Raw genomic sequence first — 14,779 nt, 5'->3', positions numbered from 1 at the left:
CGCAATGAATGACAATCAAAAGAAAGCGATTTGTTTCTTCAGTTGAGTTAAAGGAGCTGAGGATCTGGCTCTTGCTTGACACAAGAGAGCGTGTGGCTCGGGTGTTCACGTTATGTGTCATCATCTGATTCCTATCATGAGAGTAAAGTTTGCATTCTTGTGCCTGGGGTTGTTTCCTGCCATTGAATTCCTCTAATTTATCACGCTTCACATGTACAAAGTAGCCAAGCTCAGTCTTCATGGGTCATTAAACAGCAGCCTTATAGAAAATAAACACACACTTACTGGAAAGCTTGAGTTTGAAAATTCACAGATTCATTTTTACCGTATTTGTCTTGAAGGAAACAGTTTATCATACACATATCTTGTCTGTTAAAGCTGAGCAACAGAAATATAGTCTCTGCTGTCCGAGTAAATATCAGCTTGCAGGGTGTTGCAACACCGCCAGCAATTCTGCCGTTCAGATGACTGTGCAAGTAGCTAAACATGCTTGCAAAGAGAAACGCGGCACGTGTCGAGCCAATAAAGGAGATCTGTGAGTTTTTAGTGGCTGCTTTTATACCACTCCCTCCTCCTAAAAACACAAATCTTTTCACGCATGTCAGGGTTCAAGGAATTACTAGAATAGTTTAATCGAACACACAGTACCCGGACTCGTGGTTCTGGATATCTACTGAATTAGCACTGTGAATTCATTTAGCAAATGTTTTGTCATGTAATACTTAAGTGTCATATATAAAAATAAATATAAATATAATGGTGATAAAATCTAGTTATATTCTGACTGTAAGCCACCTCACATTTGTTTAATAAATTAAATAATGGTCAGTTAATGTTTTTGAGTTAATTAATAGAGAAGCAAATGATCATAATTAAATGCAGCCCAAAATTGAAGTCCCGAAACTTGATGACGGAATATGCAAAATGTATTTTTGTCCTGTGTGTTTGTGCAACAACATAGTAAGCTTTTGTTTCAGACTCAAGGGAAATAAATACCTAAGCAATGTCTGCAATGTCAAATGTAACATTTTATTGACACTGACAGCAACATTTGAAGTCAAGTTAGCATCCTTTCGGTGTCATTTACAAGGAAGATATTCATTCAAAATCCAATTTTCAAATTTTTATTTATTTATTTATTTTTTTTATACATGGCCAATTGGACATCATTGTTGTTGTTGTAATTATAAATAGCCTGTATGTGGCGACTCTGAGCAAGTAGCAGTCTGAAAGTTGATTCTGATGTTGACATTATGATTTGTATCTACAAAGGACCAAAATGAATGTTTCCTACAAAGTGAAGGATAGCTATCACAACAACGGCATTTCCTGTCCTTTGGACAGGCTTTAGCGAGACTGGACTATAAACATGCTGTGTGATCAGATCCACTGGCAACAGCAAAATATATTAACAGGGCTACTGTGGCTCATCACATGGTTTTATTTCTATTAATGTTTGAATGTGAGAGTTAATGTCTAAAGGGGGACTTTTATGCATCACTGGGATGAGGCACCTTGCACAAACATTTTGGGTTTCACAGACACTGCGAAAGAAGTCATGGGTCACAGAAGTCTAGTCAAATGAAACTACGTTCTTTGTTTATCCCTGGACAGCAGTGAGCTCCTGATGGCCGGTGGGGAAGACGACCGCTGTTTCCTGTGGAGCTGTGGGACAGCTTGTCAGCTCATCAGTCATTTTGATTAAGCCTGGCCCGCAGGCACACCTGTCGCTATGGGTGGGCCATAGGGGGCTGTGCCCGCCCACCAAGATGCTTGTGCCCCCGCCCCACACTTGAAACACAAATCTCTAAAAATAACCAAAAAGCATTTTTAATTACATTTTATTTGACTTTAGTACCTATTTTTGCATTAAGAAACACTAGTGTTGAGTTCTTTATCACCAAAACAAAAACAAAGAAACAGTGGTGTGATTTTGTTTGATTCATGGACAATGTAAACTGCAATTGCCTCACGGACTTACTGAAAATAATGTTAGGTGCGGAGGCCTACGTGACGGATAGGTCAAAGTTGGTGCGTAGCAGTCCCGCACATTTTTCAAAGTGAATCTGTGAGCATTTTGTGTCGCATTGTGTAATGGCATGGCGTGGCGTGTTTGTAAAATATGCACGCATTTCTAAATAACTTGTGCTCAATGAGTACGCTGCAGTAGACTGGCACACTCAACAGTACGGCAAGCAAGGAGGGACACATTAAGTCATTCAATGGCGTTAGTATAGGGCAGGGGTCAGCAATCTTAAATACTCAAGAGCGTCTACTTTATTAATCATTTGCGCACCTTCTGGCCATAAGCGCACTCTAAGTGAAGTAGCCCCTAAAGTGTGGGTTTTCCCTCTCACATCTGGCCAAGCGTGTATCCTCCCAAAGATTTAAGTGTGTTTGCTCATCGGCACTCCGCAGGCTGTCGAGTAACCCTGGAAGGTAAAACATCATATTGCATGTTTTGATCCGGTCAACGGCTCCTGTGCTCCAGTGACGGCCCACTCAGACTGTCCAACGGCTGTAATTTGTCCCCACCACATTATACCGACGGCCAAACGTCGACATAAAATATATTAATTGGCAGAAAAACAATTGACTGACTTTTCCCCCCCCCCCCACACCTGCGAGGAGCATTTCTGCTTCATTGTGGCTGGCGGCTTGGAGTTTGTCTGAAAGCGCTCCACATAAAAAAATCAAAAAATAAAACAAATCAAAATGCGACTGAGTTACAATTTGAATCAATTCTTTTTATGTTATCAATATCATTGTCGGTCGTGAAACACGCTTAAGTGACGCCAGCATGGTTGCTTGCTGGGAAACGCAGATCAACAGCTGGTTCACTCACTTTTCTACTGCGTTCAGTTATGAGCACAGTAGTCTGATTATTGATTCAATTACTTCTATTGGATTTATCAAATACAGGATACAAAAACACATGCTCCTTCAAAAGTCCCTTTTACATGAGCAGTGCGCACATCTCACTGGCGACGATTAGCTTCCATCACCCACCAGGACTTAATTTCACATTTAAAGTGTGACATACGTATTTCCCAAATGGATCTCAATAACATTCACGTGTCTGAGGTAAACTCCACAATCCAGGAATTCCAGCGAGCCTCAGACTTCAATGACTTCAACGCCTTTTGTGTCGGTGCATACCGCCCGGTAGCCGCAGTGGGTTTGTCAGAAGTCATTACGGCAGAATCGTAAGACTGCGGTCTGGTGACGCGTCTGCCAGCAGGCAACGTTCTTTTCCATGGGTAATGTTTGAGCAGTTAGATGTGAGCTTGAACATAAGCGAAATATACTCGAAGTATACAAAACAAGAACCTAGGGAGGTGCTCCAGATGTTGGTGGCCTTGTTAGTAGCAATGACCTTGCCTCAATTTAAGCTTCCTCCAATGAGTTGTGTGGATGGCCGGAACCCCATTCTTCAGAATTGGAAGTGAGAGTTGGCCAAGAATTTAGAACGAAATACCTTACCTTCCAAGGAAGCGCAGGAGAATGAAGATAAAATGCCAAAGACTTATTTACACAACATTATAGTCTGATACAGTCTAACACAATCCATTCTGAAAGCTCAGACAAATGTTGAGGTGATAATGAGGCAGACCAGTTATATAATGACATTGGGCAAATTACACTCGTCAACAACACATTTATTGTCAAAGATGTTTTAGCTGCCCGGAGTCAGCTGGGATAGGCTCCAGCACGGCTGGATGGAAGATTGTTTTAGTTGATTTGGGACAATTGTGATGTGCCTAATACAAATATCACATTGGTTTTGCTCAATCAGGTCAACTTTTTGAACTCTGGCCACATGTTCTTGTTTACATGTAGGTATTTTTTCTTTGGAGGTTCAAATAAATGCACGAACAATGATGACATAACGTTCAATTTCAAGGTATCAGTGGCTATTATTCAATTTACAGAAAACAAAGATACAAAGATTCATAAACTATCAACAACTTGGCATTAAAGCCTAACCTGAACAATACTGGCGAAACGGATATCATTTTCACATTCAGCGATGTAAAATTGTCCTAAATCAGTTGATTAAAAACATACTATAAGGTACTGAGACACCCCAATATCATCCACATTGAGCTCAACAAAATACCTATTGAGCACAACTGTTACCTGACATTTTCTCATTTTGTCGCGTTCTCTTTGGAGGCCAAAATAATGAGGATTGGTAAACAAAATGTTGGCCTGATGACTGCACCGTAGGATACACAGTAACAGACTGTGCCATGGAAGGGAACTTGTGCCAGCACTTCTAACAGAAAACAATGCTGCTCTTTAACATTACGTCTTTCCATCCACTAGAAAGCACGTAAAGAAGGCTATGATTCCCCAAATACAGAATAAACATGGCATTCATCAGACCTTACACACTAGTTGGAATCAAACCTGCAAATGTTGAATCTGAAAGTACTCATTTAAAGAGAGCGTGGGGTTTATACACCACGTGAAACATGCCTGCTGTCCACATGATCCAAGAGGACCCATCCATAGTGTGAGGCGTTTCAAAGGATTTGAATTGAGAACAAGATGACGCCTTGAACTGAAGTGTTCAAGCTATGTTTGCTGAAAAACGAAATGTTAAAGATAATCAATCCCAACTTTCAAATGTAAAGACCCTTTTTACAAGAGCGTAAACAGAAAACGCTGACACGGATCAAAACACATGTGCCACAATCTGAGACTTTTATGGGACAGGAAGTGATAAAATTCCAAACCAATTCCATCTGCTGGAAAAGTTAGTTCCCCCTCAGCTGGGCAGTTTGCAGTGCTGCTTTGATGCTAACTAACACCCAAGTGCTTACACACACTTGACCGAAGACATATTCCGTATATGAGGAAAGAGCAAACAATGTGTGTTGGAAGGGGCAAGTATGTTGGACAAAGTGTCCACAGGCGCCCAAAAGCAAACTGTAGTGAGCAATGTAAATATGGTTTTTGTTCTGGTTCTGGGTTATTTTAGTTCCTACCTATCCTTGTTATTATTTATTTTTATTTTTTTTTTAATTAGAGTCCTCTTTTAGAAATTGTTTAGTGGTACAAAAAACTACAATTCAGCATGTACGTTCTTTACAACTGTGGCTTTACATTATTGAAAGAAACTGTCGATTAAAACACGAACATCCAAGTATTAATGTGTTGCAACATGAGAACTGTCATTAAGTGGCTCTTGATATTATAACTGCGCAGTTTCAAAATGCCCAAACAACACTCCTGTTCCGTCGTGTCCTTGGATAACTACGTCTTGCGGAGCCTCCAAAACCTGCTGAGGTGGGAAATGATGAGCCTTTCAGCATCGCTGCCTCCTATAGCTGCCAGACAACAAACTACAGCCAGAGTTTGTAGTGAATACAGAGCAAGAGAGGGGAGACAGCTAGGATAACCAAGAGGCTCACCTTTCACGACTTCCCAAAATCATCTATTGCAGGCTAGAACTATTTCGATTTTTTTTGTTTTCCCTTTGAAATAATACACTTGTTGAGCACTACTAACCAAAGCACAGAGCAGATCAACAGCCTCCAGCACCAGCTCCTGGTGTCCAATCCTGGCCACACCAAGCTCTTCCAAGTCTTGGTGTGTGATCTTCAGTAACTGTTCTCCACTGATCTTCTCCCGCTCAAAGTTGCCCACGTACTGTTGTAAGCTGTCATCCAAACCTGGACGCCCATGAAAAAGAGAGCAGGATGTGTTTATTTAGTTCAGATGACTGCAAATATTATCAGAAGTATCTACCACTCTATTTTGCACGTGTAAGCGTCTGCACATGTGGTCGGTTGTGTGAGAATGCGAGTGTAAAAACAATGCAGAGAAGAGGAGTAACAGGTGCGACAGATAACTGCAAGATAAACACTAAAAACAGAGCTACAGTTGCGACCGCTAAGTCTGTTAGGCTGGTTAAACAATGGATGGCTATATTTGTGCAAGTGTGTGCGTGTGTGCGTGCCAACCGCCTGTTTCGGAGTTCGAATAACGCATTGATTGGACAGCCAGGCTAGCGACCCTGGTATTCAAAGGTCAAGCGTCTATAAATCATTGAAATAAAATGTTTGCTTCCGGTAGACTAACATGAGCTGAGCTATATATACAAAATATAAGAAATTAACGCACACACGCACACAAACGTGCACACGTGTCTGTGTGCATGTGTGTAGAACGCCATCTTTCTTCCAATGAAAGGGCGTACAGAGAGGGGGCAGCTGCAGATGCATGGCCCTGTGCCCTGAGAAAGGCAGCTGTGAGACACCCTCAGTCACAACTCAGTCCAACCTCACCACACACACACACACACACTCACTCACACAACCGCACAAATATTCTTCAGTACAAAGCAGGATTTGGTAGCCCTGTTTCAGCTTGAAATTTAAGTCACGAGGAACGACTTTTTTTCCCCTAACATAAAACGTAGTAGCAGACAAGTGGGGCCTAATAAAATGGAGAGCCTGAATTTATGAGAGACAACCCACTAGGTGCGCCTTCGAGTCATTTTTCTAAAAAGGCACATCATATTTTATGTCTCAATAACACTCAGGGTGGGTCATGCGTGTGAGTATCAAATTGCAAGACGTGACAACAATGTTAAACGTTGAAAGGTGATTAACATTCAAATGAAATACTCAATTCATATTGTTACTGACCAACTGACGTATAGGGCATTGGAAGTAAATACAAAAGTTAGGATTGGTGGCATCCTTGCATCAGGTGGAGTGAATTTTTTTCTTCACCTTTTTTCGTTGTGAAGAGGAGGTAAATAGGACTCAAATCTAAAATGTGTCAGAAAACATCGGCGAATCATAAGCAAGTAGGTACAGTGCTTAAATTTACCACCTCCTAATGCAAGGTTTATGCCACAGCTTCCCCTATTTAACAGTATTGGAAATTACCAACATCATGTAATTTTTTTTTAATACTGTAAAACAGCATAAAAGATATATTTTTTTTAATGCTTGAATGTTATGCTTGTTATGCTTATGCTTACCTTCTGACTTCTCAGAAGTCCAGTGAGCCAAGTAATATTTGAGTATGAAAAGGTTCATTTAGAATGATGAATGATAAAAAAAAAAAAAAAGGTAAAACTTTGAAAGCTCACTGAACTTTAAAGTACTTCATGATGCTTTATGGCAGGTGACCTAATCAATTTGTTTGTTATGGTCTAAGTTTGAGCTCTGTCATCTCGGCTGAATCAAAGGAGAGTCCATCATGGCTTGTTAACCATTAGTCTGCACACAAGCCAAATCCACTTAGGCTCATGAGATGTTTCTCATTCCTTTGCATGCAAATTCCTGAACACCACATTAAGGAAGTTTGGGCTTAACCTCTGAAAGGCCAGCTGCAAGGAAAAAAAACTATGTTACATGCAAGACATGGAGTAAGAAGACAACGTCAAGATAAATGTAAACACTGGGCGAGCTACTTGCGTGTAAATGAAAACAAATCTTGGGTTAGCAAGGCCAAAGGGAATTATGTCACATTTCTGTCTACTATCAGAAGAGCGACCACAAGGAAAGTCAGCTTTAAGAGTCAAATTGTGCTTCTTTTTTTCTTAGCTCTCAGGCCCAAGAACCACACAAAGATCACACAAGATCCATCTTCTTGGGAAAATAAAATGACAGACTTGGTACCTGTACATTTGTCAACCAAAGGCTGGGGAGAGTATGATACTACTATTGATATTAGGAAAGAAGTTGGTGTCATAATATTGTGAACCGAGTGGAAGGGAATGCAGTGCCTGTGTGAAACCTTTTCAAAAGCTGTGCACGATGAAAGAGCTTTGAGAGAGTTTTAGGGCCTCTGTGAACCACTTGGCAAATGTCCTCGGACCAAAGCGAGAGGGTGTAACTCTACAGTAGAGGCATAAACGCACACCACCAATGTCAAATACAATCATGCTGATATACAGCGTGGGCCATATTTACTGCTCCCCAATGTCCAGTTGGATTTAAGGCCAAATGCAGTAACTTATTAAATGTGGTGAGCTTAATAAATCCAATTTAGATTGATCTTCTTTACAGATTTGTTGGTGTTATCATTTCATTGCAGCCATTCGGTTTCCTTTTACAATGTGCTGTGTCGGGGGGTGTGTGTGTGTGTGAGAGACAACCTTAAGTTTGCCGTGGAGGTCTTAGTAAACAACTTATTTAATTCACTCATCAATGATTACTGTACGTCTACAACAGGTTATCAATACAGTTTGGCCTGTGGCCATGTGCTTACTCACAGCTAGACATAATTGCGGGTAGCTCGGAAAGAACTGGGCACAGACACCCCAGTCTGGCCCGCGCAAGTGGAACGACAGTATACGCTGATGGAAGCCGTCGAGACCCGCAACTAAATTAATGGTTGTGTAAGCACACATATCTGGCAATGTAACCAGCAGAACCCTTCTTCGTGCCAATGTCTGCGCTATTCTTGTCATTATCTCAACATTTCCCAACAGCATAGGGCAGGCACTCCAAAACTGCAGATTGGGTTATTACATGGCTCCATCTGTGACAGTGTTTGTGTGCAGGTAAATCAGGGACAAAGAAACAGAAGTATAACCATGCATATTTTCTATACTATGCTGTGCGTGTTTCCAGCTTGTATTAATTAGCCTACTCTATGCCAGCTGACTTGAGGTGAGAGGCGAGGTACACACTGGGGACTGAATAAACAAACAATCAATCATACGGTGGGTCCGACGTAGAAAAACAAACCATTTAGAATCACAAGCACACCCATGGGCAAGATTCAAACGTAGAACCTTTTTGCTGTGAGCCTACCCAATCAATCAATGTATAACCAAAATTAACAGCAGGTTTGCACACCCGAGTATGGGTAGATCAGCATTCCCTCCCAAAAAAAAGAAGTAGTGGCTACGTTTGAGCACGTAGTTAGAAAGTCTAGTAGCAAGCCATCCATCCATCCATCCATTTTCTGAGCCGCTTCTCCTCACTAGGGACGCGGGCATGCTGGAGCCTATCCCGGCTATCACCGGGCAGGAGGCGGGGTACAACCTGAACTGGTTGTCTAGTAGCAAGCAGTTTAGTCATTTGACTAATACTCAAACTTGACCAAACTCAATGCTTCGAGTTGCCAAAAGTTGGGTTCTCATTGTGAGTGACTCCCAACCACTGTGCCGTGGCACATTAGTGTGCCATGAGAGATCATTTGGTGTGCCGCGGGTAATTATCCAATTTCACTGCAATGGTTGAAAAGTTATTTACTAGAATTATTTATTTATTTTTTTTAAATCTTTGTTCATCTATCTATGCCAGTGATGTATAACGACAGGCAGAACAATTGAATGCTCTTTCACTAGATGTGCAGAAGGTACAATTAATATGTATCCACCTGTTGCCATTCATACAAAGAATAACTGATGGCTTCCTGTGAGTTTATCAGCTTTGTATTCAACTAAATAAGCCAAGATTTCACACTAAGCACATTATACGGTACTTTTTGTGACATTTGTATTTCTCTGAGTGACATAAGATTTTTCTCATGTAAAATATGCGCCTCGGCTCAATAAAGGGTGGAAAACAAAAAGAGTCAACGGCCTTTCACTTCCTATAGGAAAAACTGGGGAAGATCCCTCCAGCAGATCGCTCCCATCCTTCAACCACTCTCTTAGCTCCCACTGGGAGCGGGAGCCACTCTATAGCGCACACAAACAAACATGCACCAATATTCCCTCTGAGGTGGCCAGTGGGAACATGACTGGGTGTACAATGGCAAAGCCACTGTAACTCTGCTGTTTTTATTTGTCAGCCAGCCCTCTGAACCTGCAGGGAACGGTCAGGAATTTGACTCATTGTTCCCCACTGAGCAGCACCATTGTGGGAATTCACAGCACTTGGGACAATGGACTCTGGCTAGACCAGGCTGTGCTGTAATTAGAAAGAAAACGCTTGTCTCTGCAACTGCAAAGCTATCTTCAAATGCATGACTTAACAGAACAACAAAGCCCGTATACACACTAGGCTGATCCTTCCAACGGCAACTCGGGGAAAAGAGTCTTACAATGGGGGTCGACATCTCGACATGTTGTGTCTTTCACTGTGTGCTCACTACACAACCAACTGTGTGACAATTTGATGGTGTATTTTTAATGATTAAATCATATTTTGGGGACATGCTGTGAGATACTGGAACTTGTCCACATTTTCTTGAGTTCAGTGACTGATTAAATTGCTACAAATCATGGCTATCATGGCTTTCTCCCTCTGCCAACAAGGAGTGTTCAACCTGATGTACCAGAGTGAACATAAAAGAGAGAACTACGCATTGGCTATGGCGTATCCAGAGTGGGTTTTCCTCGTGAGAAAAAGCAGCTGAGGCTCGTCTCTAACTTGATGGACGATGACTGATGCGACAAGAGCGGGTTAAAGTTCACAGGCCTGGTTGAAGCATATTAACAAGGGTGAGTGTGCTAAATTAATCCATAGCTGTTCTCGTTTTTTGAAAAAGTCCTAACAAAAGTTATGAGTAAATAACATTGAATTTCATTTGGCAAAGTGTCATTCCGATACAGCAATACAGTGTTCCCTCGTTTTTCGTGGTTAGTGGGGACCAGAACCCCCCGCGAAAGGTGAAAAACCGCGAAGTAGGATTGCGCTTCGGCGGCATTGTAAGGGCTTGCTTAACTAATCCAAAAAATGATCGCTTAAACAAAAACAGGTATTGCGAACACAACAGCATGGACGAGACTGGCGAGACACAACAAGGGAAGATGCTGGGTGAGGCGCAGCCAATCAGCTCACGGGATAAATCCACTCCCGCTCTCATTGGTCGATGTCGCGCCGGGCACCAATCCCGCGCCTTGTATGAGTGCCCGTACAGTACAGGCATGTACAGGCATGTACAAAGCCTCTCAGTCAACTCATCTCTTTGTTTGGCATGCAGGGAAACCTTCTCTCGCACGCATCAACATGAAAACCAGTTCAGGGTGTACACCGCCTCCTGCCTGATGAGAGCTGGGATAGGCTCCAGCACTCCCGCGAACCTTGTGTGGATAAGCGGCTCAGAAAATGGATGGATGGATGGTTCAGTCCTAATTGATGGCCTACAAAAAGGCCTCATTGCCAAGGTGTGAGACAAGACACATCTCATGATGGGTAAGAGCAAAGAGCTGTCTCAAGACAATTGCAAAATAATTGTTGCAAAACATAACAATGGCATTGGTTACAGGCGCATAGCTAAGCTTCTGAATGTTCCAGTGAACACGGTTGGGGCCATAATACGTAAATGGAGAGCCAATCATACCACCAAAAATTTGCCTCGGTCAGGTGCTCCTCGCAAGATTTATGACAGAGGAGTGCAAAGAATAATCAGAACAGTTGTCCAAGAGCCAAGGAGCACCTGCGGAGAGCTTCAAAACAGATGCTGGCTTTTGAACTTTTGTGTCCATAACAGTCCGGATGGTTCTTTTCCTCTTTGGCCCAGATCATTCAAATGATCAATAAAAGGTGCACGTGTGGAAAGCAGCTCAAGGCTTTATTTACACAGGTCTAAATGCCCAATTTTTATTTAATGCCTATATCGGATTTTTGGGACTGTCTATTTACATATTTCAAGTGACACATATCCGATATCATGGTGTTTACATTCACCAAACACTAAAGGCAACCAGTTTGCATCGCAGTTGTATTGGCAGATACCTGATACAAAGATTATTTTTAATCGTCATTTGGAAGAGCCCTGATTGAAATCTGAAGATGTCTGATTTAATGCAAAAAAAAAAATAAAAAAATCAGAAATTTGTCACTTGAACCATGCAGTCTAAATCCAGCCCAAGACACACAGGAAGAGTGGAACACAGTGCAGTGCTTCCGTTCATTCGTAAGCAGCATGATGAGGGTGGCACTGCATGCTGGTTGCAGTATAGACCAATTGACCAGCACCATAATAACTGCACCATAGTAAAGCTGAAAAAAAGCTTTGGGGGAGAGATGGGTCCCACTCATTTAGTTTGCCATAGAAAGCATGTGGAGGCGGTCATACAAACACTGAATGTGAGCAAACAGGGCCAAACTTTGCATCCATTCCAGTATCATGTTATATGACTTCAATGGAATATATGCTTTAATTTAACAGACGATGATGACGTCATAGCAACATGGTTGAACAAGTTACATTTCTAATGTAAATACTTTGGCCATGGTACATGATCAGAAACCGCTAATTGCCGTAATTCTCCCAAAGGATAATCCACCGCAAAAATCTCGTTTTAAAGCTTTGTTGGAAAGTAGATGTTTTAACTAGCAGGCCAAACAGTGAGTTGAGGAGAAAAGCGGAGAAGAGGGGTGTTGCAGTGTGAGAGAACACGATCCAATGATTTGTACGCAGTCTTGTGTCTAGGTAAGTTTGCAAGGCAGATAGATGCAAAAGAATGAGGACATTATTTATGTGCATATCCTTTCTAATGAAGATATAACTTCACAGTGTAAGAAGAAACAAATATCAGTCAAGGAGTAAAATCGACAAGGCATTCCAGGGAAATCCTCAATGACCCAGTTATTTAAATGTCCTGGAATGAATTATGCAAAGTATGAAATACATGAGTGACTACAGGCTCTGGGGAGCAAATCCCGTTTTCTCTGATGTGAAGAGCATGGCTGAGTCATCAGCTGTGAACGGTAAGGGTGAGTGACTTGTTACCCGCAAGCCAGAATGCACACCCACGTACACAACACTGCTCCACTGTGTTACTTTACATTGCGTTCTAATTAAAGACAACAAAGAAATATGCACACAATTAAAATCGCGTCCATAAAAACACACCCCAACACCCTCGCCCCCTCCAGGTGAAGTGTGTTTGTACTCTTGCCAGCACCTGCTGTCTGTTTCCCCCTACAGCTACGGCACTTAAAGAAAGAGCCAATCAGGTTCATATAAATAATAAATGCAATGTTGACTGAAAGCTGTTAAAACAGGGCTGTGCATACAGTGAGTGAGAGGGGGCAGGTGAGAGGCTTTGCCGGTGTGTCTGCACCAAACAAAAGAGAAGATAAACTCCATGTATCATTATTGGCAGCCCCTACTGATATTATGAGTCACGAAAACAGGCATCAGCGCTTCGTAAAAGTAGGCTACACTTCAGGATCATTCTATCAAGTTTGAGCGGCATGACATTGAATTATGTGGTTGATAGAAAGAACATACTCAAAACGTGGTTAACTATTGTGATACTATCCACTGATGGAAACATTGGGATTTCCCTATCACTGGACCTTTTAATAATGAACAGATTTATTTGTAGTACAGTATATGAGAAATTCTTGAAGTTTCTTGCTTAAAAATACATGCATCCATTCATTCAGACGATAGGAGCCATGGCGACGGGAGGCCTTGAGGCTAATCAATGGACCATCAGTACAATGAAAAACAAGACCAAACATACTGTACGTCAGACTCAGCACACACACAATGTACATGAAGCACGGTAACCTAGAGGCAATAGGTGCCTGCCGAAAGCAATCAACTTTTTGAAACGTGATTCAAATGGATTGGAAATAGTTCCTCTGTAAATCAGTGAAAAAAAGTAGAGCATAAAATTCTATGTTATATGAACAGGATGATTTAAAAACTATGCAAACAGAAGAATTTATCCAGTTGCAGTGGAGGAATGGGAAAAGCAGGCAAGTCTCAACATGTTCTAAACAAGCTGTGTGATGGTATTCACCCAGTGCCCAACTAAGCTACCCGCTGTAAATAGTTTGATTTGATTGTACTGTAAGATGATTGTGGGATCTCTGTGAGTATTTAGTCAGTGAAGGGGACCACACAGCTTATAAACGCACCATGTGGTTCCAACACACCCCACTTGTTTTGACTGCTCATCTTCGGAGCAAAAAGTGACTGCATGCCGAGGTCATTTGAGCGTAACTGCACTAACGCTGTTTTGATTGCAATACTGACAGAGGCATACCAAAACCTCAACACTATTCAAGGGCACATTTGTTGTACTAGCAATGTGAGATATTCAATATAATGGAACGTCAATCACATGACTGCAGAGTGAGCCTGGTACGCAAACACATCAAACGGCGACTGGGCTGGCACACAGGCTAGACTTGCTTGCACAAGGTCACTCAGCATGTCACCTGTATTTGCACTTGCACCAGTTGTGCCATCGAAAGGCCTCTTTATACTCCTGCGCTCGCGTGGCCGACAACGCCAGCATTGCATCACGTGACCGACGAATTGGCCCGCGCGGCCCCTCTGCGAAGCATGACACGCACACTGCAAAAATTGTTGCTGCACGTCGACTGCCGCGGAGATCATCTCTCGTGATTGGTCCGTTTTAGTCCCATGCTGTGATGACGTACTCGGCGTGCCCCTTGGCTCTACATACCATCTATGCCGCCGCCTTCTTGATCGATTTTGCAATATAATTAAACGTATCATCTGGTCATCTAGGTCCATTTGTTCTAGCAGACACTGTTCCACGGTCGCCATTGTTGTTGCTTTGTTCTCTGTTACTGAAAGTAAAGTAAAAACAGCTGCCGGAAACGGCCCAAATAAATGCAGCGGAAACTGTGGTGTCCTAGCCAATACCAGCTGCAGCGACACCCCCGATTTGGAGGTGAACTGCAGTGGATTTTTCAAAACTGCGTGCCTGGGTTGCACTGGAGTATAAAGGCAAACTACACGCGGGACAGCCGCAGTGACGTCAGCGCGGTCGCCGTCCGCGCGAGTATAAAGAAGCCTTACGATTGGAGCATTTATTCGCAGCGCTGAAGCAGAACACTTCACAGGCCAATGCTCTTAGGGCAGA

At 42.3% G+C, this 14,779-nt stretch overlaps 1 protein-coding gene across 3 annotated transcripts in view; it reads right to left on the bottom strand.

Moving 5' to 3' along the window:
• Nucleotides 1-14,779, bottom strand: part of LOC133487546 (connector enhancer of kinase suppressor of ras 3-like) — a 59,114-nt gene that overhangs the window by 36,374 nt on the left and 7,961 nt on the right. For 2 of the 3 annotated variants that reach the window (XM_061794291.1, XM_061794289.1), the window contains exon 2: nt 5,518-5,681. The exons of the other annotated variant lie outside the window; for it this stretch is intronic. In XM_061794291.1, coding sequence (XP_061650275.1) covers nt 5,518-5,681 — 164 coding nt within the window. The remainder of the gene's footprint in view (nt 1-5,517; nt 5,682-14,779) is intronic. 3 annotated transcript variants of the gene reach the window in all.

Source organism: Phyllopteryx taeniolatus, chromosome 13 (assembly GCF_024500385.1).
Source record: "Phyllopteryx taeniolatus isolate TA_2022b chromosome 13, UOR_Ptae_1.2, whole genome shotgun sequence".
NCBI lineage: Eukaryota > Metazoa > Chordata > Actinopteri > Syngnathiformes > Syngnathidae > Phyllopteryx > Phyllopteryx taeniolatus.
The sequence above is the reverse complement of the archived record's forward strand: the minus strand, read 5'-3'. Positions and strand labels throughout refer to the sequence as shown.